Here is a 24,361-nt window from a genome sequence, read left to right as displayed (position 1 = left end):
AATGGAGAAGCAAAAAAGCTATTATCCGACCTGATTATCCACCAAATTGGATCCGCTGGCGTCAAGGAACAAAGACTCTGTGAAACAGCTCACGTTGTGAGTTTTGTCACCAGGCCAAATTCAACACTGCGGCAGGCTTCGTTGGCTGAAGCAGCGTTACCTCGGGGATGGGCGCCAACCCTGCCATCTTATGCTTCAGAATTCCTCAGAATCGTTTTTATTTTATTTTCGCCTTAACTCTCCTCCCTCTGCTGCAGCTTTCCATCTGTACTACAGCTCTGCAAGCTTGCAGATTAAGCTGAAAGGGATCCTCCGTCCAGTTCTGCTGATAAGAAGGGCTTTATCAGAGGTGAGGACTTTTCAGAACTGATGGAGAAATTACTAACAGTGTAAGCAGGGCTTGTTTTCAGCCGGAACTTGCCGGAACTCACTTCTGGCACCTCTCAGGTGGTCACCATTGCCATTATAAGAGAACAAGGGAGGTGTTCATGGTGAGTTCCGGCACCTCTTTTCTCTAGAAAAAACAGCACAGAGTGTAACAAGATCTCAGCAGTCAACAAAACACTGGTCTCTATCATTCTGGTATAAAGCAACATGTTTCTGAATCATTTCTCCCATCTCCTTGCAAAGGACTTTGCTATTTGCATAGGAGAGAGTGTGTGCTTCTGTTGTTTGTTTTCTTAGTTAATAAATGCTTGAGGGTATGTGAGAAATTTTTCACTGCAGATACACTTTGATTTATTTTGTTTAATAAAATAAAAATAGGATGAGATTCCTCTATCTCAGAAGCCCCTTTCAAAGCACAGTGCAAGGTAGACAAATATTGGATGATCAAGTCTGAAAAGTGGGAGAACAACCTTAGATTTCTGCTTCTATAGGCATTCCAGTCTTAAGTCCAGTTGCTCAGCCACAGAAGCTCTGGTTGACCCCACTTTTGCAATGGGAGTTTCTCCCATTAAGAAGTGGTCAGAATGAAAGGCCAGGGATCCATCTTCACCAATTCAAAGCCTATCAAATTAATTGTTTTCTTGAAGATGACACCAGCAGAATGGAAGTTCCAAGAATATGCAATTTTCTAAGTACATTCATTAACTGATGAGGCATTTTCCTGCAGATTCCTGTTTTAATGATGTTCCTGAAGCTGTAGAGGCAGCACAAAAAAAAAAAAAAGAGGAGAGGGGAAAGGCAATGTCATTTCTAGGAATAAAGCCAAGCTCATTAAACTAATAAAAGAAATGTAATGGTACAAGGACCATTCTTACTGCACGACTCTGAACACAGCAGCTCATCAGTACTGATAAAATGCCCTAATGTAGCTTATCTAAAGAGAGATGATGTTAGAACAACCCAAAACACTAGGTCTGCTTTAGATCTTACAAGGTTCAATCCTGTGTCAGGATATTCATTAGAAACGCAAGTAGGACCTGCAACAATATGTTGCAGCATGTTCAGGCTTTCAGCTAGCTAGCCAGTTTTTCCCTTTTCCAGGATGCATAATAATAATAATAATAATAATAATAATAATAATAATAATAATAATATCATTTACACCCCACCCATCCAGCTAGGTTTCCCCAGCCACTCTGGGCAGCTTCCAACAAAAGATTAAAAATACATTAAAACATCAGTCATTAAAAACTTCCCTAAACAGGGCTGCCTTCAGATGTCTTCTAAACGTCAGATAGTTGTTTATTTCCTTGACATCTGATGGGAGGGTGCCCCACAGGGCGGGTGCCACTACCGAGAAGGCCCTCCGCCTGGTTCCCTGTAACCTCACTTCTCCCAGCGAAGGAACCACCAGAAGGCCCTCAGAGCTGGTCCTCAGTGTCCGGGCAGAACGATGGGGGTGGAGATGCTCTTTCAGGTATACAGGACGAGGCCGTTTAGGGCTTTCAAGGTCAGCACCAACACTTTGAATTGTGCTCGGAAACATACTGGGAGCCAATGTAGGTCTTTCAGGACTAGTGTTATGTGGTCTTGGTGGCTACTCCCAGTCACCAGTTTAGCTGCTGCATTCTGGATTAGTTGGAGTTTCTGGGTCACCATTTCTTTTCCACATTCAGTTTTCCACCCACCTTCAAATCAATCAGCATTCCTTGATCTCTGAGCACACTCAGTTCCCTGTTTGAGCCATTTTCCATTCCTTTAGGTGTTTTCCCATCCTCTTTTCTGAGATGCTTTTTGAATGTTTGGAAAGTCACACCATTTAAAAAATGGTGACCTTTGCTGCTCACTGAGCAGTTGTTGCCTAGCTAGAGAGAACACACACACCTCTTTCGTTCCTTGAAAAACTCATTTTCTTTCTGAGGTAGGGATGGAGGGGGAAAACTGAATCAAGTACACATTGAACTCATACTTTATGAAACAATATGCAAACTGAAGCACAGCTATCCTTCGATAATCGCACATATCCAAATTTTGTGACACAGTTCTCCAGTCAATGTTTCCAGAAATGCATTTATTCGGGGAAAGTGTGCATTAAAATGAAGACATGAATCATAAAATTGTAGAATCATGGAACTGTAAGGGACCCCGAGGGTCATCTAGTCCAACCCCCTGCACAAAGCAGGAATCTCTGCTAAAGCATCCATGACAGATGCCCATCCAGCCTCTGAAAATAAAACATGCCAGAATATTAGGGGAAATTGCTTGTAAATATTAGTCCAAAATACATATGCAGTGGTACCTCGGGTTACATACGCTTCAGGTTACATACGCTTCATGTTACTGACTCCGCTAACCCAGAAATAGTGCTTCAGGTTAAGAACTTTGCTTCAGGATGAGAACAGAAATCATGCTCCGGCAGCACGGCGGCAGCAGGAGGCCCCATTAGCTAAATTGGTGCTTCAGGTTAAGAACAGTTTCAGGTTAAGAACGGACCTCCAGAACGAATTAAGTACTTAACCCGAGGTACCACTCTACAAAATGTGTTTTTTAGGTGAAATTCTGATTGAAATGCAGGTGAATTTACATAAGGTTAAAATAAAAAGTTATATTGCTACAATTATTATTATTATTATTATTATTATTATTATTATTATTATTATTATTTTAAATGTGGTGAGCCGAATTCAGACTTGAGAAACTTATTGAACTGAAATTGACAGACCTTTCCATCCCTTTTCTGAGGTTCAGTGTTACTTTAGAGATGAGCGAAGGCAAATGGCTCAGTGCATCTGGCGGTTAACCAGAAATCTGGTGGTTTGAGCCCATCCAGGGACGACTCAATGACTTTCAGGGTCCCTTCCAACTCTGCAATTCTGTGATCTTTTATATACTGCTTCATTTTTCTTCCTCGCGTTAATCTAGTCTTGTCTGATTTCCATTGTAAACTGTTGGGTGACCTTTTCCGGTGAAAAAAGGGGTGTATAAAGACTTGAAGTCAATACAATACATAATAAATTGTGGGTTGCGGTAGTGCAATGATAATAACAGCAGCATAAACTGCATTTCACCTCCAGCACAGAACACTCGGAGAGTATAGAAGCTTCGAACAGAATACATTGCTTGGTACGTCTAAGAACTGAGAATGGAAGCCTACCTGTGATGGTGGTGTGGTGGCAGCAGTATTTTTCCACCACATTTTCAATTACTGGATTAAAATCAAATCAATGGAAGTGGGGAGATTGCTCAAAGTTTGTCTCCCAGAAAGGAGTTGTGTTGGCTCCATCAAAAGAGGCAAATGTTGATGTCCAAAGACTTGAATGGCTGATTCTATCTCCTGCTTCTCTCAGACTTCCTTTCCTGATCTACAATCAGCCGCAGTTGAAGTGGTCAGCCGAGATAAACTGAAAGGCACTTCAGGGCAATTAGATCCACCCTCACTGGTTTCACAGTCCCGTGTGATTGCATTTTACTGAATGAAAGCTGTTTGATGGTTTCCTGTGAAAAGGCCTTCGCCTCTTTGATGGGTTTAGCTGGCGCCCTTGGCAGTTTAGGGACACTTCCAAAATTCTGGATGTACTCCGTGGACTTTGGAGTTTTGAATCACCTGCTGAATGGGGACCAAGCTAGTCACATTTATCCTCATCAAAAGCAATGTGAAATGTTAGTTTCACCAATTTCAAAAGGACCAAGGTGGTCAACCATTCACTCCTGGTTAATAATAATGATAATTTATTTATACCGCGCCCATCTGGCTGAGTTTCCCCAGTCGTTCTGGGCGGCTCCCAATCAAGTGTTAAAAACAATACAGCATTATACATATAAATACATATAAATATAAATATAAAAATATATATTTAAAATATATATATATATATATATATATATATAAAATAAATATAAATAAATATAAAAACAATACTTCCCTAAACATGTCTGCCTTCAGATGTTTTTTTAAAATAGGAGAACTGCTTGACATCTGATGGGAGGGCATTCCACAGGGTGGGTGCCATTACTGAGAAGGCCCTCTGTCTGGTTCCCTGTAACCTCACTTCTCGCAATGAGGGAACCGCCAGAAGGCCCTCGGTGCTGGATCTCAGTGTCCAGGCTGAACAATGGGGGTGGAGACGCTCCTACAGGACCGCGGCTGTTTAGGGCTTTAAAGGTCAGCACCAACACTTTGAATTGTGCTCGGAAACATACTGGGAGCCAATGCAGATCTCTCAGGACTGGTGTTATATGGTCTCGGCGGCCGCTCCCAGTTACCAGTCTAGCTGCGGCATTCTGGATTAATTGCAGTTTCCGGGTCACCTTCAAAGGTAGCCCCACACAGAGCGCATTGCAGTAGTCCAAGCGAGAGATAACTAGAGCATGCACCACTCTGGTGAGACAATCTGCAGGCAGGTAGGGTCTCAGCCTGCGTACCAGATGGAGCCGGTAAACAGCTGCCCTGGACACAGAATTGACCTGCACTTCCATGGACAGCTGTGAGCCCAAAATGACTCCCAGGCTGCGCACCTGGTTCTTCAGGGGCACAGTTACCCCATTCAGGACCAGGGAGTCCTCCACACCCACCCACCCCTTGTCCCCCCAAAACAGTACTTCTGTCTTGTCAGGATTCAACCTCAGTGATGAGCTGGGCCAGGATTACTCTATGGGCCTTTTTCTGGGGGAGACCTTTCTAATTCTCCCTTCTTTCTCTGGAAAAATAAGGCCCTAACTGCAGAATGCATAGCTGCCTAGTGCCCTGTTTTAAGTGGGACCGCCCTGTTTCTTTGAAGATGCTGCAGGCTCTGCCTTCATCCTGGGGTGTCCCAGTTTCACATGGTGGTTGGGGGAGGGCAAGTGGGGATTGGGTAGGTGAAGGAGAGCAGGGATCAGGCGGGTGGGGAGAGTGGACATCGGATGGGATGGAGGGGGGGTGTCATGTTTTGCCCTCCTAAAATGTTGGAGGGTATGTAGAATGTCCTCCAAATAATCTCTGACTTTATTTTGCAGCTGCTGCAATTCCCCACCCGCATCCCACCTGAACAGACACACCATATCCCCCAGTATGATGCTACGTCTGAGTCAAAATGGTTAAGAGGCTGCGAAAACAGTTGCCGCTGTTGCCACTTCAGTAGCAGCGGAGGGAAAGAAAAGCAATTGAAGTGCAACAGCAGGGATCATGCAACTGGTAATTTAAGGGTTAATGGCTCTTGTTAGCAAACAGTCAGAGTGGCATGATGTTTTCTGGCACCTGCTCTGGTGAGTTTTGTAGTTCCGAGGGTGTTTCTCACCTGAATGTTTTGGCTGAATGTCTCCCTGCTATTAAGTGGGGCCTGAACTCAGAACGACAAAACCTCTACCCTGTAGAAACTGGGGGAGAATTTTTCCTCACCTGAGAAATTCAGTGAAGTGAATTTCTCCAATCCCCATCCCTCCAATCCTCTGAAGTCAATGGGACTGTGTAGGGGGTGAATAAAAAACTAGGGGTCAAAATGGTGTCGAAAGGGCCTAGAGATAGAAAAGAGGTATATGAGGTATAGTTTGAAAAAATAGGAATCATGAACCATGCTCTTCAAAATAAAGAGCATAAGCATGCACAAAGTGCACCTAAACACCTGTATTTAATAAGACTGTTAAGTTGTGGGTTAACATATCAGACGACACAGCGATTCTTCAAACAGCTCTTGTTTATTCACAGGCCAGAACAGAACTGAACTGAAGGGTTCAGCCAGCCTGCTTATATAGAGCTCCACTACAACGCAACTGTAACACTTTCTGTTACTATCCAATCACTGAACGTCACTTTCAGTCCCTTATTTGCATATGTGGACCTGAGTGAAAACTATCTACAGTATCCCCCTGCTGGCCCAGGATGAGAACTTCAGTACATAACAAAGACAATTACAGTGGTACCTCTGGTTATGTACTTAATTCGTTCCGGAGGTCCATTCTTAACCTGAAACCATTGTTAACCTGAGGTACCTCTTTAGCTAATGGGGCCTCCTGCTGCCACTGCACTACTGCCACGCGATTTCTGTTCTCATCCTGAGGTAAAGTTCTTAACCCAAGGTACTATTTCCAGGTTAGCAGAATCTGTAACCTGAAGTTTTTGTAACCCAAGGTGTCTGTAAACCGAGGTACCACTGTACATTATACCTTATCTTTTACATTTTATGAATGCTAGCAATGGTGAATGACAATTAATATGTGCTGATTATATAGTGAATATTTCTTGATTTTTCATTTGCATTCCAAAAATTTGGGTTGTGTTCGATGGCAACTTCATAAGATCACTGAGGGGTCAATGAACATTGAGGCTTGGGAAACTCTGTTTTGTGGCATCACGGTCTGAAAGAAACAGAATAGTGAGCGCTTTCTAACTAGAGCAGCAGTTAGCAAGTCTGCCTAGGGAGGTCTCAAAGAAAAGGCTCGGTAGATATTTGTTGTGAGTGCTTTTGGATGAGCAACCTCTGAAAAGCCTAAGATTTCATTTCTAGTTTACCGGCGCCATCTGCTGCCCAGGCCACTTATCATCACAACTCAGAGAGCCTGGCGATACTCCACGATACTCTAGAAATTTAAGTACCAACAGATTTTCAGGGTCCCATCGATCTTTGGTGCTGAAAGCTGTGTGTTTAAAACACCCTTGCTGTATCAAAAAATTCTAATTTTGCAGAGAACACTCGTCAAATTTGTTTAGTGCTCAATAAATTCATACAGCTCCCGGGGATGACATTTAAGGGATGAGCAGAGTAAACGTCTTATTATTATGAAGAAGGAAAGCAATGGAGACATAAATCTCACCATAAACCTCACAACTGCCTGTTCAATGAAATCACAGGGCCATAATTAAAGTAATTGGGGAAAGGATGTTTATTTTTCTTATCTATGTCGTACCAGGGATGTTGCCCGTGTAGAAGTGGCTGCAGGATGATTGTAGTGTAGCCTTATTGGAGTTCACCGATTGGGTCTGCGTTGCTCTGGGACAGGAGGAAGGAAGTCAAATGACACCGAGGTTGGTTCAAAGAAAGAGTTTATTCTGCTCTCCGGATAGCAGAAGGCACTTGCGTGGTTAGTCCACAGCAAGTCCAAAGAAATGAGAAGTTTCATGCAGTATATATATCCTCCAGGCACCCTCTCCCTCCTCCCCTAGGAACCCAACCACATCGACCTATGTACATAGGTTGACATCACATATGTTCCTGCTCTGGTATTCTCAACCATCAAAGGATCTGCCTTCCTGTACTTCTGACCATTAAAGGATATTCCTTCCCACTCTTATCTGGGAGGAAAGAGGTCATCATCTCTGGGAACATGCTTCTGGCGTTTTCCCCGGACATCGGTCTGCGCGTATTTTGTGGTCAGCACATAAGGTACTGACGTGTTTTCTCTGTTCCCCTAGAGAGCCAGGGTCATCCCTTGCCGTGACTGATAAAGGAGAGAGCTTGTTTATGCAGCTGTGTCCTTGTTATGCTTTTTGCTCCACAGCTCAAGTTTTACGCATTTTAGAGTGCTCTCTTTTGAAAGAACAAAAGGGGAGGGGGTTGAGTCAGTTTTAAACTTACTGCACAGAAACCCATTCCTTCAGTAGGGCTCAAAACATTACCATTCCAACAAATATTTCCTCCCCAACAGGTTCCTGGGGACCCCCCCCAAAAAAACCACACCTTTGGATGCATTGCACAAGGAAAGTTATGCCTCTCTGTGTCTCTTTATCTACAAAACTGTCTCTTACACACAGCCCTCCTGGCTTGTTCTCCTAAGGATGATGTGGCAAAAGACTCACCCCCCCTTCTCTTCTTCTTCATCATCATCATCATCACTTTTAATTTGTATACTGTCTTTCTATCTTACAATACCCAAGGCGGTTTACAAGCTGAAGAAACAAAGAACGTACAGCTTATAACAATCTAATGCGATACAAAAATGTGATAATAAAACGTAACTTTAAAATAAGCAAACTACACCAAATCAAGTAACATTCATCAATCATTACAATAGTATAGAATGATATTGAATATCAGCATATCAAAAATAACTCTTAACAATTACAATAAATAATTTATAAGCTACAGTCAATAAAACCATGGCAAGCTACAGTGCATAAAACAATACAATACAAATTGAGATGTTAAGGAGACAAAGAACTACATAACTTTTAGAAATCTGAAGGCAGCCCTGTATCGGGAAGCTTTTTATGTTCGATATTTTACTATGTTTTATATATGCTGTAAGCCACCCAGAGTGACTGGGGAAACCCAGCCAGATGGGTGAGGTATAAACAATATTATTATTATTATTATTATTATTATTATTATTATTATTTGTACACAGCCTTTGTTTCATGGCTGGGTGAGCATAGATGTTTCCTTTTATGATGCAGGTCTCTGTAGAAAAGGCACAGGAAATTAATATGTGCAGATTTCCGCGCTGATAATCATCTGACGATGAGACAGCCACTCCACGTTCCCCTCTCCCAATTTCTCGCTGTAATTAACGGAGAACCTGACAGTTTCCAGGTTTCGTTCTGCTAGACGCAAGTGCTGAACTTCTTCAAACATATTTGGCTGGGTTTTGAACTTCACCCGGTTAGGGACACTCATTAAAGGCACAAAGGGCCTTATCAGCAACTCTGATAGCACAGCACAATTGCTCTGCCAACATGGATAAGCTTGAAAAATTAAAATAGAATGGCAGCAATATGGGGAGGGGGTGGCTTCTGCTGTTATTAATTAAGCAATTAATTTGATGTGCATGCTGACAACGGCAGAATCAACGATATCAATACAACGTGCTGTGGGTTCCAGATGGCATCGAACCCATGGACATGGGATAAGAGAAAAGTTTCTAGATCTGTGCCACAAATTTCCAGGGTTTTAGCATCCTCCTCAGGATCTGCCGTGTGGATATCTGAGGCCCTACAGACACCCTCCGCTCGAGATTAATTGTGCTTCTGCCGTGTTCCAGACAAAAACTCAACAAGTCCTCAAGGGGCAGAAAACTACAAATCCCGTGATTTATGGAGCGAAAACTGACGCACCGTAAATCATGTACAGCTTGGGGGAGAGGCCTTGTGGCTCAGAGTAGGCATGCTGGAGAATTTGGACAGAAACAGGAAAAAGGGAGTGGAAATTGCCCAACGTTTGCTTAATCATCCCATGTCCAGAACGGAAATCAATCCAGTGAATTCAGCAAATTCATGATTATTGCTGTTTTGAGTGCACAAATATTATGTAATTGATCATGGTTCCCCCAGCCCTGCTTGGATTATGTTTCCTTTGCATTGAAAATACATTGGAATAACGTATTTTCAAATGCATGGCTGGGGTGTTCCCTTGTTTTTAACTGTGAGGAACTCTTTTGGCTGCGGCCATTTTGTCTTTTACCCCCACCAGGCTGGGGCAACATACCTGCTGTATTTGCACAACGAAAGATGCTTTGACACCTGCTCACTTGACAAACTCCGATTCTCTGGTACTTAATCAACCGTTGGGGAGTGTCTGTGTATGTATGTGTGTGAGTGAGTGTGAGAGAGAAAGAGACTTCCCCAAATATGACAGCTCTAATTTGTCTCTGCCTTTCCTCCTGTGAAGTGGTTTAATAAATAACCATGGCGACAGGAAAACCATTTATACATCTTGGCGGGCTTCAACAGAGATAAATAGCTAATAATTCCTATTACGGGGATGATTACACTTCACATCTTTGTTCCCCGCTGGGAAGATTAATACCTAAGGGAAGTGAGCAGGGACAGCAGCGACATCTGCGGGAATATTTGTTTTCACTTTGAGTTCCGCTGGTACAAAAGCTTCGTGTGCGATCCCCTCCCCGCTTTGCTGTTCATAATTGGCATGCTTTGTTCTTCCGTTCCCCTTAACACATGTCACACAGCAGTGTAGAGAAAGCACACTCCATCTTCTGTTACTTCAGGCTTGGGGGGCCGGATGCAGTGCTTGTATCTGGCCCTCGGTGCTCTCACACGCCTTTTCCCAAGGACACCCCAATTACTGCCCCTGGTTTGCAGCACCTTGATTGTTTTTGACTGGCTGGAATATGTAGCACTCTGAAATATACTCAGAGTCGAGAGTGGATTTCATGCTCTTTATTCAGCTCATAGTGGTGAGGAGGAATGGAAGGTCCCCCAGAATGTCTGCTTTATTTACATTATTTACACAATGGGCCCCAGGTGATTGGCTAATTCCGGGATCCTCCTGTAGGCCAATCAGATTGTGGATTCACTTCCACCTGGAGCTGGATTGGGTGGCTCCTGTGGACCAATCAGACCGCTGCATTCTGGGTCCTATTGTTCTAGGACCAATCAGACTGCTGCCTTTTGGATCCTATTCAACTCAGTACATAACACACTCTTAGTTTTAGGAATTTGAAAGTGGAAAAATCCAACACGCCTTACTAGACAGTTATAAAGGTAAAAAAGGTAAAGGACCCCTGGATGGTTAAGTCCAGTCAAAGGCGACTATGGGGTTGCAGTGCTCATCTTTCAGGCCAAGGGAGCCGGTGTTGGTCCACAGACAGCTTTCCTGGTCATGTGGCCAGCATGACTAAACCGTGTCTGGTGCAACGGGACACCATGACAGAAACCAGTGTGCACGGAAACACTGTTTACCTTCCCGCCGGAGTGGTACCTATTTATCTACTTGCACTGGTGTGCCTTCAAACTGCTAGGTTGGCAGAAGCTGGGACAGAGAGACAGGAGCTCACCCCGTCGCAAGGATTCGAACCACCGACTTTCTGATTGGCAAGCCCAAGTGGCTCAGTGGTTTAGTCCACAGCACCACCCTCTATAGACAGTCGTAATGCATACCCTCCAACATTTTTCCGATGAAAATAGGGACGTCCCATTCCATAATGATAATTTTACTATTTATAAGCCACACGTTACTGGGTTGCCCCAGCCACTCTGGGCAGCTTCCAACATATATATAAAAACATAATGAAACATTAAACATAGGGGGGGACCCTTCTCTATACAGGATTGCCTTCAGATGGCTCGGGGGTCAGATAACTCCACACCTTCCAACATTTCTCCAATGAAAATAGGGACATCCAAAGGAAAACCACATCCTAAGGGACGCAGGTGGCGTGTGGGTTAAACCACAGAGCCTAGGACTTGCCGATCAGAAGGTCGGCGGTTTGAATCCCCGTGACGGGGTGAGCTCCCGTTGCTCAATCCCTGCTCCTGCCAACCTAGCAGTTCAAAAGCACCTCAAAGTACAAGTAGATAAATAGGCACCGCTCCAGTGGGAAGGTAAACGGCGTTTCCGAGCGCTGCTCTGGTTCGCCAGAAGCGGCTTAGTCATGCTGGCCACATGACCCAGAAGCTGTACACAGGCTCCCTTGGCCAATAAAGCGAGATGAGCACCACAACCCCAGAGTCAGCCACGACTGGACCTAATGGTCAGGGGTCCTTTTACCTTTTTAAGGAAAACTGGGACATTCCGGGATCAAATCAGAAACTGGGACAGTGCCTCTAAATCAGGGATGTCCCTGGAAAATAGGGACACTTGGAGGGTCTGATAACATGGATCTGACTAAACACTGGTATGGTTTGCATACCCTCCCATATTTCTCAGATGAAAATAGGGACATCTGTTCTACATAAGGAAGCTTCTTTCTCTGGGCCTTGAGGCGAGACTGTCCTTCTGAGAACAAAGAGGCAAGTATGGCTTCTCTGTTTCTCTATCTAAATAGGTAGCTAGGACTGCAGAACTATTTCCTACCAAGAAAAGAGCCAGTGTGGTTTAGTGGTTAAGAGAGCTTGCCTAGGACCCGGGGGGGAGGGCAGGGTTCATAATTTCACTCGGCCCTGAAGCCAACTGAATGACCTTGGCCCAGTCACCGACCTCTAAGTCTAACCTACCTCAAAGGGTTGTTGTGGGGATTACATGAGAAAGGGGGAAACCACGTCTGTCACCTTGAGCTCCTTGGAGAAAAAGGTGCTGCTACAAATGCAATTAATAAATAAGAAGAACGCGCTTCCTTTATAAGCACAAGCTGTTTTTATACCAAATCTCAGTCTGAACGCCTTTCGGCTAAAGGTTAAACACAGGATCGGATCCTGTCAAGCTGGTTGACGTTGCAGATGGTGAAGGAGCAAGTGACCCGCACAGTGCAGGATCAGATCCTCTCGGTTATCAACTGGTATGCAGGAGGTTCTGATCCTATATATGTATATGTGTGTGTGTGTGTGTGTGTGTGTGTGTGTATAAAATATGTAATTTTTTTAAAAAAATTCCTTTATAACAACCAAATAAAATTTCTTCATCACATACATCTTTGCTCAAATTGAGCTTTGACTTCCTCCCGTCCCCCTCCCTTGACTTCCATATGTAATCACTTTTATCTTAGCATTTCTAAATCACCCTATTTACCTTATCTCCATACTTAAAAAAAAACTTACTTCTAATGTTTATAAACAGGCAATCAAATCATAACCTAACGAAAAGGAGGTTCTGATCCTGTGCAGTGCCAGGGCATGCGGTCCAACATTTTTTTAAATCCCTATTTTTACTTTATGTTAAAGTGGGCTTAAAACACACACACACACCTAGCCCCATCCTGGAATTCCTACAGGAGAGGATGCGGGGTGGCGTGGAAGGACCCCAGGGCAGCACAAGGCTAAACTGGCCCAATCTGGGGGTCAGAGGGCTTATGGGGGGAAGGATCCGTGCGTGCACACCCCTAGTAGAAACTAGCCTACTGTAAAAGGTAAAATACACTTCTTCTTTTTTCCCTCCACCAACTGAGCTGAGAATGGCTTCTCGCTAATAACAGTAAAGAAATCCTCCTTTTATTTTATAACCTTCTCTTAAAACTGCATCGATACTCTGGTTCCCTGAGAACCGGGAGTTCTCTTTTGAAGGGCTCGGAAACAGTTCGCATTGGAGGAAAGGACCATTCAAAAGAATAGGCAAATTTTCCAAGCCAGAAAACTGCTCCGCCTCCAAGAACGCAGAGATAAGAAACAGACTGACATTCCTTCGTTGAAAGGTGGGACTTCTTGGTGACGTTTGATGGTATTCTTTATTTATTTTTCCTGCCTTAAGCTGATACAAAAATAAAAAAGCAACACTAGCTATGAAACCAAACCTTCTGAGAAACAGTTGAAGGAGTTGGGTAGGTTTTCGTCTGGGGAAGAGGAGACAGAGGAGATAGGATAGCCGTCTTCAAATTCCTAAAGATCTGTCAGATGGGAAGAGGGAACAAGATTGTTTTCTCCTGCAACTCTTAAAAATCTTCAGTCTTGCGGGATCTGTTCCCCAGCATCCCTTCAACCCCTGATAGATCAACTCAGTGCTTTTTTTCTTATATATTTTTAAGGGTACTCTCATTTTCCTACTCATATTAAATACTGCCCCGCAATGAAGCCAAACTTAGATTCACTAAGTGTTTAGGGGGTACCCCTGCGTCCCCCCAGAAAAAAAACACTGGATCAACAGCAAAAAATATTCCTATTAAGAAATTGCAAAGGCTGTAATAGTCTCCGGAGTAAGGGGAGAGTGCACTGCTCTACTTTCTTCCTAAATCTATGGCTAAGGGCCGCCTCTTCTTACTGAATGGAAGGGAGGGGATCCCTCGAGCTACGTCACCGACTCCGCCTCCCAGGTGCTTGCGCGGGGAAGAATGGCTGTTTTGCTATAGCAGCAGCGGCAAGCCCGGGACAAAAGTCATGTCCGGGCGTGACTCCGGATTGGAGGAAGCTGAAACGGCGTCTGGCTTCTCCGATCTGAGCGACTCCGAATTCCTGCAAATCGAGGAGCCAGAGGCTGGGTAAGCAGGCGCCTCCCTCCCCCTGCATTTTGTGTCTGACAACCTCCGCATCCGCAGTTCCAAAACTACCACCCACTCCCGCCGGGTCTCCACGAGGTTTGCTTGCGGGGTTAGTGTCATAGACTCATAAAATTGTAGGGTCAGAAGGTTTCCTGAGGATCATCTAGTCCAACCCGCTGCAAGGCAGGAATATGCAGCTGTGCCATACGGGGATCGAACCTGCAACTTTGGCGTCGTCAGCACCATTCTTTAACCAACTGAGCTATGTCTAATATTACACAAGAATCAGGTAGGTAGGCTTGTTGGTCTGACGCAGTAGAAATATATATATATAAAAATTAAAAAGTCCAGTAGTACCTTAGAGACCAACTAAGTTTGTTGGTATGAGCTTTCGTGTATTCAGGTACAGTGGTACCTTGGGTTACAGACGCTTCAGGTTACAGACTCCGCTAACCCAGAAATATTACCTCAAGTTAAGAACTTTGCTTCAGAATGAGAACATAAATCGTGCTCCAGTGGCGTGGCGGCAGCGGGAGGCCACATCAGCTAAAGTGGTGCTTCAGGTTAAGGAAAGTTTCAGGTTAAGAACGGACCTCCGAGGTACCACTGTATCTGAAGAAGTATATATTTATTTATATATATATATATTTTTATATATATATATATATATATATATATTTCTGCTGCGTCAGACCAACACGGCTACCTACCTGAATCTAGAACCATGGAAGGCACCACATTGAGCTGCATGAAATAGAAGTCCATCGTATCTGAAGAAGTGACCATTACACAAGAACAATTTGATTTTACCCCACAGCTGAGGGTACTTTATAACTTGCCTTTGAAAGGCAAGCTGATACTTTTGCTTGCCGCAGCAAGACTATCGGTTGAGTTTGGAAATAGATCTTTGGTATAAAAATGCATGGAGGTTGGATGTCACTGAGAAGATAACCCACAATGTAATGGTGCTGAAAGGAAGGGAGGGGGGAACGAATGCCTTTTATGCCATCAGGGGTCTATTTATTTTATATACTAGTGAAAAGGATTGACAAAATATGCTGTCAGACGCATCACTAAAACCTGGATTTTGTGACCATGCATACTTACTTTAGCTGGAGAAGATGACCTTGTTGTTGATGGATGCTTCTGCACAATGATGGCAGAATAACATAGGAGGAGCTGAATATGGATATTATAAAGACTTGCCTTGTTGCTGGCAGCTGGGGAAAATCCAGGGTGGTATAGTGGTTAGAGTTCTGGACCAAGACCTTGAGAGACTAGGGTTCCAATCCTCACTCAGCCACAAAGCTCATGGGGTGACCTTGGGCCAGTCATCGCCTCTCAGCCAACCTTCCTCACTGGGTTGTTGTGAGGGTAAAATGGGGAGAAGTATGTACACCGCCCTGAACTCCTCAGAGGAAATGAAATAAATAGATAACGCTTGCAGGGGTGGGGACAGATACAATGGTACCTCGGGTTAAGAACTTAATTCATTCTGGAGGTCCGTTCTTAACCTGAAATTGTTCTTAACCTGAGGTACCACTTTAGCTAATGGGGCCTCCTGCCGCCACTGCACCATTTCTGTTCTTATCCTGAAGCAAAGTTCTTAACCTGAGGTAATATTTCTGGGTTAGCGGAGTCTGTAACCTGAAGCATATGTAACCTGAGGTACCACTGTATTATTGGTTTCCTTAGATATGTAACAAAAAATAACTTGGCAAGTAAACATAGTACAGTGGTACCTCGGATTACAGACGCTTCAGAAATCATGCTCCGGCGGCCTGGCGGCAGGAGGAGGCCCCATTAACAAATTAAGTTCTTAACCCTAGGTACCACTGTAATGACTTTTAAAATAACCTTGTCTTTCGTTCAACCAGGGATTCTGAGAAGCCAAGTTGTTCCCTTGGCCCTCCTACAGAACCTGAGGGTGGCGATGTGGCGAAAGGGAGCATGCTTGAAACAGCGAAAAGAAAGAGATTGCATGTGCCGCTCGAAATCTTCCACCTGCGTTACCTTTCGGTCACGGATATATCGGCGCAGGTGTGGTGTGAACAGCAAATGGTTTACAGGCGAGAGCGTCCAGACCTGACGCCTCCTGAAAATATTGTGCTGTTGAACACAGGAAAGAGCATTCACCTCGCCAGAGGTAAGGGTGCTTTGCAGTCCATCCCCTGCTTCTTCAAAACATGTTTTTCTACAGCACAGAGTTCTGATTTAGAACTTAAAGGGAGCCTAGTGGATCAGGCCGATGGCCCATCTAGTCCAGCATCCTGTTCAAACAGTGGCCGACCAGACGCTTGCGGAAAGCCTGCAAGCAGGACCCAAGCAAAATATAATTCTCCCCTTCTGCGGTTCCCAGCGATTGGTGTTCAGGGACATAATGCATCTCACAGTGGAGGTCTTGCTGGCATCCGTCTGTCTCGAGAGACAATGGAGTACACCTCCAGGGGTGATGTCAAACCTCACCCAGGTGACCTCCCCAGGGTGCAAGCCTGGGTGGTGTGTTAACTGGGTGTTAACTCTGGAAGTGTACGCTTGATTCTGAACGAAGACCACAATACACATCAAGAGGCTTAGTTTGGTCAGAATTGAGTGTACATTTCAAGAGTTAACGCTAAATACACTACTTCTGGTGAATGAGCCACCCATAGCCACCAGAGGGCTGTGGAAATTTGTGTCCTGGGCTTTTTAGACTCGTCTCCCCATGTCCTGTCTGAAACCAGAGGGGGGCATTGGTTGCCAGAGGTGAATTCTTTTTAGCTCTCCTACCCCACTAGTAAGGAGTCCGGTGTAGTGAAAAAAGATGGAAGTTGATGGGGCGGTACCCCACTTTTCCACATGGACCAGCATCCACTGGGCTCATCTTTCTCTTCCCCTGTCCTTGTTTTCAACACAGAGCTGGAAGACCATGACCTGGTGACGGTCAGCACCACAAGTCGAGAAGATTCCTGGGCGATAAAAGTGCTGAATCTTCTGGGGATGCTTTCGGTGCTAGAGGGAGGTATGGGGGCTTTCCTTGAGTCAATAAGCCGCCCACATTACTCTGGGGCTATACTAGATATAGATATGTTGATATTGATATTGATGTTGTATCTTTGGTTTTTGGTCTTGTGATTTATATGGAGATTGTTTCCTTTTTTAAATAATCTTTATTAATTTAAATTGCATACAAAGAACTTACAAAGAATTTACAATCTCATACTACAAAAAGAAAATTAAAGAAAAAACAATTTAAAAAGAAAAGAACAAAATACAGAAAAACGAAAGAAAAAATACAGAAAAAAGAAAGAAGAAAATGCAGATTTACTTGCATAAAAAAACTGGATCTTCCTAATTAAAACTTAAATAAACACTTAAATAAAAAAGACTTCTGACAAAACAAGTCTTCCAATCATTCTCATTGTACTGTTTCTACTGTCATTGTTTTTTCCGCAGTTTTATATTCTTTATTATTGTTCTACTCCACAAACTGTATTTGTCGTGTTTACAAGTATCACTCAAGTTCTGCTAATATGGTGTGCTTGGTACAATATGATCTTCCATAATACTTAAATATTCGCCATTCTCCAAATATATGGAGATTGTTTCCATTTGGTTGTGTACTTTTTGATGAGTTTTATTTATTGTTTATGACGTTATGTTTGCAATTGTGTAAATCTTGTCATGTTGTGAGCCGCCTCAGGCATGAAGGTTTCGGCTATGGAGAGGCGGCATACAAATAAAATGATGATGATCTAATATATTGCATCCTCTTTTACTGCAGGTCACCGTGTGCGAGAATTTCCAGTGTTTGGAGTGCTGGAAGACGTCTTTGTGGTTGGGGTCATTGATCAGCTGGGCTATACATCCAAAGGAGAGCTGGAGCTGAATGAGCTGAAGACCCGGAACAATGCCTCCATGCCCTCAGCGGCACAGAAGAAGCGGGATCGTTTTCAGGTGAGCCAACGAGCCGCTGGCTGCAGGAGGCATCTGCCTAGCTTGCGAGTTGCCAAGCCAGGTGCAGCTGTGCCGCGTGACTGCCCATGGCAGAGCTCCTGCTTTGCACACAGGACACCCCAGGCTCAATTCATGAGGAAGAGTGTTGTTGGCTGGCACTTGTTGGGACTGGTTGGGTGGAAGGAAAGGAGCCCAACAGTAGGTGGCGTCACAGCCAACTGATGCCAGTTTTGTTGAGTTCCGCAAGGGCACAGAGACAGAGGAAGAGGAGGAGGAGGAAGGTGACAGGCAGGGCCACACCTGGACTGGTTATTAGTGAGAAGGCAGGCAGGTGGGGGCTGGCTGAGCGGAAGCTGAGGTTCGCGGGGCAGTGCCCCATTTGGCCAATGGGCTGGCCTCCATTACAGTGGTACCTCGTTAAGAACTTAATTCATTCCGGAGGTCCGTTCTTAACCTGAAACTGTTCTTAACCTGAGGTACCACTTTAGCTAATGGGGCCTCCTGCTGCCACCACGCCGCCACCGCACAATTTCTATTATCATCCTGAAACAAAGTTCTTAACCCGAGGTACTATTTCTGGGTTAGCGGAGTCTGTAACCTGAAGTGTATGTAACCTGAAGCATATGTAACCCGATGTACCACTGTACATTTAAAAGCACTATGATACCTCTTTCAACAAACATGGCTTCCCCCAGAGAATTCTGGGAGCTGTAGTCTGTTTAGAGCGCTGAGAGTTAGATCATAGATTGTAGAGCTGAGAATCATCTAGTCCTATCCCCTGCAAAGCAGGGATATGCAGCTGTCCCATATGGGGATTGAACCTGCCACCTTGGCGTTATCAGCACCCCGCTCTAACCTGCTGAGCTATCCACTTGCTAGGAAGCTCCTATCCCCCTCGCAGAACTTGCAGAGTGGTTTGATAGCCAATCCCTTTTCACAGGGAACTCTGAAACTATTTTCTATTGCTATACACTGCTTTGCTGTTTTGTGAGAGGCCGGTGCTTTTGTAAATAACGCACCCGAATTAAGTGAGTAGGCTGTCAGGTGTCTGTTGTCTTAACATCCGCATCGTTGGTATTATTTCCAGGTCTTTCTGTATAAGTATCTCTTTGACGCCATGGTGCGAGGGTGCCTGGTGCCGGACAGTTTCCTCCAGCGACTCGACCTGAGGCCCGAGCAGCCACTTGGCCCCCACGTCCGGGATCAGGCCCGGAAGTCGGGTTTCACGGTGAGCCGCTTCCACGACCTCCTGGAGCTGCTCTCCCTCAACCTGACACACTGTGAGATCCCCGCCATCGACCGTTTGCAAATTGAGTACGTCCACCAGGATTCCGGCGCCGCACTTGGCACGGAGGTCTTGGCCTATGACCAGGATGAGGTCGGAGCCGCAGTGCAGTATTTCTTGGCCTACTGGAAAGGGCAGCGGGACTCCCGAGGGGTGGATGTTGAGGACGCCTGGAAGTGCCGCTATTGTGCTTACGCCGGCATTTGCGAATGGAGGATGGGGAAAGCCGGCAGCCCAGCAGAGCAGTGGAAAAGGTCCAAGTGACATTGGTATGACCCAACCTTTGGGGACAAAAGACTAGGCCGCAGTCTCCAGTGATCCATAGGACCATCCCTTTGTGCAGATCAGGGTTTCCCCAACTTGGGTCTCCAGCTGTTTTTGAACTACAACTCCCATCATCCCTAGCTATCGAGACCAGCGGTCAGGGTTGATGGGAATTGTAGCCCAAAAACAGCTGGAGGCCCAGGTTTGGGATAAGCTGGTCCTGATGGTACAAAGTTTTCCACCTTCACAGTTTTGCTTCACCAGTTTGAAGAGAGCATCTTTTTTCCCACCACCACGACTGCTACTGCCCCCAACCAGATGTTTTAATAGCCTGCACTGGTCTGGGTCAGGGCTGAGGGAAACCTGTGGCCTTCCAGATGTTTTTGGACACTGGTTTCCATCAGCCCCAGGCAGCATGGACACTGGTTAGGGGTGAACTGAGCTGTAGGCCATCACCTCTGGATAATGATAATATTGTTATTGGACCAATCTCTGATCCAGCCCAAAGCTTTACATATCCCAAGCTTATAAATGATATTGGACTACAACTCCCACAATCCTTCACTCATTGGCTGGGGCCCAACGTCAGCCTCCTGTACAGGGTCATTGGGAATTTTTGGGATTCAAAACAGGTCTCCAGTTCTTCTACATCAGCTTCCAAAAAGCTCTTCCTTCTATTCAGCAGCAGCCAGCTGTGGTGGTTGACGTGCCTTAATGCAGGAAGAAGAAGAAAGGGGAAAGACAGTGTCTCAGAAGCAATAAGGTTTTAATGGCCTGGCATGCTCTAAAAATGTCTTCCCCCGGAAGGACTTCCTTGTGCAACATGACATCCTCTACCAGGAAAACAGAACAAGGCAGCCTGACCACTCTGGTGCAATGGGACAGCTGTAGTCCAACACATCTGGAGGGCACCAGGTTGGCTAAGGTTGGACTGAGGTCTCAGGGTGCCCCGTGTTTGGTGCCCCTGTGGCAGCCATGTTCAAAAGGCCATCTTTAGTCCCATGCTCCTCTAAGACACCCATCTCCCTCTTTCACCGCTTTTCTGGTTATTGGTGCATTCCATTTTCTTTCCACTGCTTGTCGGTGCATTCATGAGCCAGACCACCGTGCCAAGAAAAGAGGGGAATCTGTACTTGTGGCTGTTCCAAAGGACATTGTGTGTGTTTGTGTGTATATTCAGCCTTTCTGGCTTGGATGTGTTGATACAAATGCTCTGTTTTTTAAAAAAAATTAAACCCCGCTTTTCCAGTGAAATAAAACAATTATACAATCAATTCCCCTGGAGAGCAGTTGGCCTTGGAAATGGTATGGAAAAATTTCCACCCTGTTTGGAACCAATGCTTGCAACAAGGGTTCTCGATGGGGCAGATTTCTGTCTCAAATGAACCTGTTCTCTGCAAATGTGATTCTGGGCTGCAGCCAATACTACTCCTGGGAGACCTATTGAAAAGTATAGACATGATGAACTTGGGCCAATGCGTTTTAAAGGGTCTGCTGTGAGTAAAATTTAGTTGGCTACAGTGCTTTGTGTTGGCTAGGCTTCTGCAGAAGCCTGGTTAGGATTTCCAGAAGGAGCCCTGAGCAACTACATTTCATGGTGCGAGAGCAAACTTTGTCTTGTATTTACACCGAAGGGAAAAGAGAAGCACTGCAGCTCGATGCCTGAAAATGACCTGATCGCACTGAACTTGTAAATGGAATTTTCTCTGCAGAATTCAGTTCCTCCCCATGTTTGAGCTGAACCTTGATTGTTTACATGCAAACTGGTGCTCTGTAACCTTTCTCATATTGATCCAGCACGTATTTCTTGGATATTTATATATCTATTTACTTATATGTGCATATATATATTGTATTTGTGTAACTGATATGTAGCATTTTTCCTTTAGGTTCTCCCCCCTAAAAAAAATACTCTTATATGCTATCAAGAACACTTTTCTAATTTCTTTTAAAAAATGCTATACTGGGAATAAAATTTGATTATGACTTTTTTCCAGCTGTTGAAGACTCCTCCCTCTCTCTCTCAACAAAACTGATATCTTAACAGTATTCAGTGGCTCAGAGAGTTTTCTGAAGAGGTCCCTTTTGTTGGGTTTTCAGCTGTTCCCCCTCCTTTCCCACCCCCTAATTTTGTATATAAAATCATAGTCAGTGTTATGATATATAAAGCATGGGTGTGAATATTTATCATTCTGAAGCCTTTTACATAGTTCAGCAGATGTTCATATTCTTAAGCCCTGTGCCACTCCTGCTGTGTGTACACACACAAACACAATTCTGCCATCTGCGTCTGATATGAAATAAGAAGTTCCAATCTCAGAAACGGCAAATGGAAAGAGGTGTGTTTTGGCTGAACTACTTCTGGCTACACTCCCATTACTGAATGTTATACCATGCCAAACATTAGTGCCCCCTTCCCCTTTGATCTGGCACCTAATTAGCCCAGAGCTACAACCTGTATCAATACAGAGTCTGCTATTGTTGGCATCCATTTGTCTTGAGAAACAATGGAGTATGCCTCTGGGGGTGAAGTTAAATCGCTGGAGAATCACAGCGCCTGCTGTGGCTGCAGAGACTGGTAACTCATAACTGCTGCCTCCTACGTTGCTTCTGCTGTGTCGACAGCACCAAAGTGACCCCTCTGGGGTACAAGTCTCTGCAGTATGTATGGAGGTCCTGGGCTCCTTCCAAGTATAGGAATCACTTTCCATTTTATGCAAGCTCTGGATTTAAGTCTGAAAAACGCATCGGCTGCCAGTGAGAACAAGACCTTGAGGGGCCACCAGGTGGCAGTATGAGACACTGCTGATGGAAACAAAATTGGATCGACAAACACGATTCAAATGGGAGCTTTGCGAAGATGAAATGGGAAGTGGAGAATGGGGATGGGGGAGAGAAATCTAATTCAGACTCCCCCACAGATTCAGATGCAGGATGAAATGACGGCGGCAACTCTTACTGGCTGGCAATTTTCTGGGGCTGGTGGGAGTTGGGAGCCCAAAAACATCTACAATGTAAAGTCTTTCTCCCCAGCATAGGACATTCAATGTGTGCTTTAAGTTGCCATGCAAACATGTCCAACTGGGCTGCACTCTATCATCTGTGTGTCAAACTTCATCCTAAGGACTCAGGTGGTGTGTATTTTCTTTGATTGTACCACTCATAGGAGTGTACGAGACAATGTTTTCATTCCTCTACCCCATTTCCTTTTGCTGTTAAAGTCCACATCAATATTGGCCAATCATTCGGGGGGAGGATTGTGTTTGTTGAATTATCCTCTTAGAATCATAGAATTGCAAGGGACTCCAAGGGTCATCTAGTCCAACCCTCTGCAATGGAAGAATCACAGCTAAAGGAATCCTGACACAAGCCCCCCCCCCCAACCTGTGTTTAAAAACCGTCAGTGACGAAGAATCCACCACCTTCCAATGTCATATCATGGGACCTGTTCTTTGTTGCTCTGTTGTTCTGAACACAATTCAAAGTGTTGGTGCTGACCTTTCAAGCCCTAAACGGCCTCGGCCCTGTATACCTGAAGGAGCCTCTCCACCTCCATTGTTCTGCCCGGACACTGAGGTCCAGCGCCGAGGGCCTTCTGGCGGTTCCCTCATTGCGAGAAGTGAGGTTACAGGGAACCAGGCAGAGGGCCTTCTTGGTAGTGGCGCCCGGCCTGTGGAATGCCCTCCTGTCAGATGTCAAGGAAATAAGCAACTATCTGACTTTTAGAAGACATCTGAAGGCGGCCCTGTTTAGGGAAGTTTTTAATGTTTGATTGTGTTTTTAATATTCTGTTGGGAGCCGCCCAGAGAGGCTGGGAAGGCCCAGCCAGATGGGTGGGGTATAATAAATAATTATTATAATAATTATAATAACTATAATAATAATTACTATTATTATTATTACTATTACTACTACTACCAATACTCAGAAGGCAATTATTAGAAATGGATGGAAACTGGAGGGAAGCAGATATCAGCTCAACTTTGGGAGAAAGTTTCCAGCAACGGGTTATGATAAATAAAAATTAATTTATACATACCCCGCCCTCCCCGGCCAGGACCGGGCTCAGGGCGGCTAACATCAAAATATATAATACATTAAAAACATAAAATCAAGCAATTGATTAAAATACAGCTTAAAATTAAATTAAGATCAGAATAAAATCAGATGGCAACCCACGAATTATAACTATAGGAGTTAGCAGCGTTGAGTGCTCACCAGGCCCCAACTCTTCCCATTTGTGTTATTTGTGCAAGTCTTAGCTATTTCTGCTGGTCTTATATGAGCCGGTGGGAAGAGTTAGGGAGTTAGGGAGACCACTTACATGCAGGGTCTAATAAAGAGAGGAGGGTCAGACTGGATCCAACCAAAGCCCTGGCAGAACAGTACCGTCTTGCAGACTCTGCAGAAAGGTGTCATATACAGCATATATTCAACACACAAAAACAGTGACAATGTTGGCAATGGACAGCTGGACATATAAAGGGCCCCATTACCTTCAGTGGCTTAGGGCCTCGTCAAACCTAAATTCGGCCCTGAATGGGATTTTGGTGAGATCTTCCCATGTTGGCTGGAAAGTGGGGGGCAAGGGGGCAGGGCTTGCAGCCCATGTTGGGGGCAGGGTGTGGGGCTAAGCACCATGACACACACCTGTTTTCCTGTTCCTTCGTCCTCCCCTCTGTGACGCCTGCATGAACAAAAAGCCTAAAACACCGA

The 24,361-nt window shown here is 44.8% G+C and overlaps 1 protein-coding gene across 1 annotated transcript; it reads left to right on the top strand.

Moving 5' to 3' along the window:
• Window positions 1-13,918: 13,918 nt before the first annotated feature.
• Window positions 13,919-21,636, top strand: EXO5 (exonuclease 5; the record flags this gene model as incomplete). Its single annotated transcript, XM_083587213.1, has 5 exons — window positions 13,919-14,160; window positions 16,038-16,306; window positions 17,057-17,161; window positions 17,924-18,096; window positions 19,184-21,636. The coding sequence occupies 5 exons, from the start codon at window positions 13,919-13,921 to the stop codon at window positions 19,643-19,645; spliced, it is 1,251 nt and encodes a 416-aa protein (XP_083443339.1). The 3' UTR covers window positions 19,646-21,636.
• Between the last annotated feature and the right edge of the window lie 2,725 nt (window positions 21,637-24,361).

This window comes from Podarcis filfolensis (genome assembly GCF_964270895.1).
Source record: "Podarcis filfolensis genome assembly, chromosome: 15".
NCBI classification, from domain to species: domain Eukaryota; kingdom Metazoa; phylum Chordata; class Lepidosauria; order Squamata; family Lacertidae; genus Podarcis; species Podarcis filfolensis.
Note: the sequence above shows the minus strand (reverse complement) of the source record. Positions and strands in the feature narration are given on the sequence as shown.